At 29.8% G+C, this 2,896-nt stretch overlaps 1 protein-coding gene across 1 annotated transcript in view; it reads right to left on the bottom strand.

The window, feature by feature from the left end:
- Window positions 1-1,032: 1,032 nt before the first annotated feature.
- LOC111084005 overlaps window positions 1,033-2,896 on the bottom strand; it is a gene marked incomplete at its 3' end in the record, with an annotated part of 6,132 nt that continues 4,268 nt past the window's right edge. The window contains exons 4-5 of the mRNA XM_022380772.1: window positions 2,536-2,737; window positions 1,033-1,184 (exon numbers count right to left, since the gene is read on the bottom strand). Of these exons, the coding sequence (XP_022236480.1) occupies window positions 1,033-1,184; window positions 2,536-2,737 (354 nt within the window). The remainder of the gene's footprint in view (window positions 1,185-2,535; window positions 2,738-2,896) is intronic.

The following is a 2,896-nucleotide window of genomic DNA, read 5'->3' on the forward strand; positions in this document are numbered from 1 at the left end:
TATCATACTGAAAGAGATACGATCACCCCAATGAAGCAGTGCAGAATTATGCATAATGTCAGATCATGAAAAATGTTCATGGTTCTCTTACCTACTACAAGTGGGTCAAGTAAAAACTGGTTAAAAAGGTGTTACAGAACTACTTTTCACTGTTGGAACAACACAGATCCATTTAATAAATTCTTCAAACTGATTTAAAATAAAAATTCATTAATTTGAAGCAAACAATGAGAATTTATCATTCTCACATTCTTTATCATTCTTTAACCTAATTTTCAACCTAAAGGCACTTTGAAAACTAGTACATTGCACTCATAGCTGTATGAGTGGCTTATGGGCTGCAACTCATCCATGAAAACTAGCAGTGAAGGCTTCTTGGATGCAGAGGTTATGCTGGTCTGCAGTTCTTACATAAGTCAGCCACTCACAACACCAATGCTGCATCCAATAACCATTCCCCTTTGAAGGAGCTTCAGCTCTTTACCGTGTTGCATTTTAACTCCAATTAATCAGCTGCTGTTCTTTTTAGATACTAAACAGCAAGAGCACTATTGAATTCACAATCAAATTAAGTGGAAATTACTAACTTAGAGTATGCTGTCCTAAAAGTTTGGTTATGTAGTGTACATCTATTAATAATCAGGGTAGCATTACAAAGATTAACTGACAATACCCGTAAGATGTAAAAAAAGGTGATTATACAGATTTGTTGTAAATGAAAGAAAAAGAAACAAATGCAGTAAACTTTCATCTTCTATTATTACTTGTAAAATTACAAAATGTGTTGGTCAAAAATGAAGTTTTTGGAATTTCCAAAATCAAATAAAAGAAAGATATAAAGCTATTAAAATCATAACAAGAAAAACACTCTACAAATTCTGTTTCCAGAAAAAATAACACAAAATAGAAAAAAATCAAATATTAAGGATTACTGTGAAATTAATTATGCAATAAGTGAGAAACTTTTATCATCAAAAATGGAATACATTAAAAAAAACAATACCTCTTTATTATACATAAAATATATAGTACCTGGAAGAGTGAAAGGATCTGCTTTGTAAATAGGAAAATAAATCCTGCTAAAGTCAAACCTGACATGAGGATTATCCAAAGCCCATGCAAACCGTATAGGTTTTGGAAGTTTAATGCAATCTGGTAAAAAAGTCTCAGCAAACAGCTGTAGCCTAGAAAGATATTCAGAAATAACAGAAATTAATTTTTTTAAATACAAAATGTGAGTATTAACTAAAGACAATCCAATTATTCATAGTTCATCAAAATTCCCTACCCCCTTATGTTTTAGTTTAGAAGAATTACAATCTTCAACTAGAAAATGTTTCCTTGAACCAAAATAACTGATGCAAAATAATATAATGTCATTATGGATGATTCACCACAAGTCTTCAAAAAATTATAATCAACAATCAAATGGGAAACTTACTCTTTTGTTTTGTTATTCTTCGAAGCCAATCATGTATATGTAAGCATCATAATTAAAAATTTTGTTCGAAACAGAGTTGTCGCATTGCTTATAAATCTAAGGTCCACGAAGTAAACTAAAAAAATAAACAAATAAAGATTAAGTTCCCAAGTCATTGATTTATATTTTGGTCTCACATTTTTAAGCAACAAAGGAATCAAAATGTATTTCATTTGGGAATGTTTAATTGATGATGATAAAAAAATGTTAATCCATAAGGTTGAATTATATAAAAAAGTTTAAACATTTCATGTATCCACAGTTTAAGAACTTAACTGATAAAAATAAATTACTCTATAACCAATCTTTTATGTTTATCTATTTATACATACATATATATACATATGAGTTTTAAATAAGTGTAACCAACAATGAGTTACAATTATTCCTAACATGTATAAAAAATAATAAAAATAAAACCTAATCATTGTCCATAGTCTTTCAGTGGCATATAAATATTTAGTTGAACCAACTAAATGTACACATCTTGTGGGTGGATCCATTAAAAGGAAACAAGCAAATGCATAAGGTACAGTATACGTACTGTTTCAAAATTAATTTTTTATGCTAATATAAGTTGCAAAAAATTAAAAAACCCTAATTTCAAGATAAATCACAAGAGAGATTTCACAGTCCCATAAACCAAAACTATAACAGTTCTTTCCAATTTTACAAAATATGAGATATGAAACGAGACAGATAAGGGATGTTTTAGCATGAAAAAATCACTTGGTTTTATAAGCACACTTTAACAAAATTCTGTTATAGTAATACGTTAAATTGCAATCTTATTGGATGTCTCCAAGTCTGACATGTTAAAGGTGCAGGAATCTCTTTGCACTAACATAAGTGGACCTTTGTTCACCACTGGCAAGTTCTTTCAAAGCATAAAATTGTTGTTTTTGCTTTCATCAAATTACATTTGAATAGCGTTTTCAATCTCTTTAAAGAATACAACAAGCAATACTACCACTAATTAATTCCTCAATAATCTTAACAGAAGATAAAGTGATAAAGAAAATATCAAAAAAGGCATGAAAAAACTTCTTACTTACTGCTGATTTACATTCAAAATGTTGCCTGGCAAAAGTGTACTTGAGTAAACTGATACAATTGGAGCATTGTATGCTACTCTAGTCACAGTATGTGCTGCTGTCAGTAAGCTCTGTGTTGGTAAAGTTACAACAAGAACAAATTTGTAATCAAGGCCCAACTGTAAATTTTCTGCCAAGACTCGAACATATGGTGTTGTTTGACCTACAGAAGATAATTCGTTCATATAATATAAAATGGCATAGCACATTTTAAAATTTCATCACAGTTTATAGCACACTTTTAAATTACAACATCAGCCTGCAAGGTGACAAAGGAAATTTCAGTATACGATGTATTATGACAATTTTAATTCTGTAGTTT

Source organism: Limulus polyphemus, unplaced genomic scaffold, assembly GCF_000517525.1.
Source record: "Limulus polyphemus unplaced genomic scaffold, Limulus_polyphemus-2.1.2 Scaffold12738, whole genome shotgun sequence".
Lineage (NCBI taxonomy): Eukaryota > Metazoa > Arthropoda > Merostomata > Xiphosura > Limulidae > Limulus > Limulus polyphemus.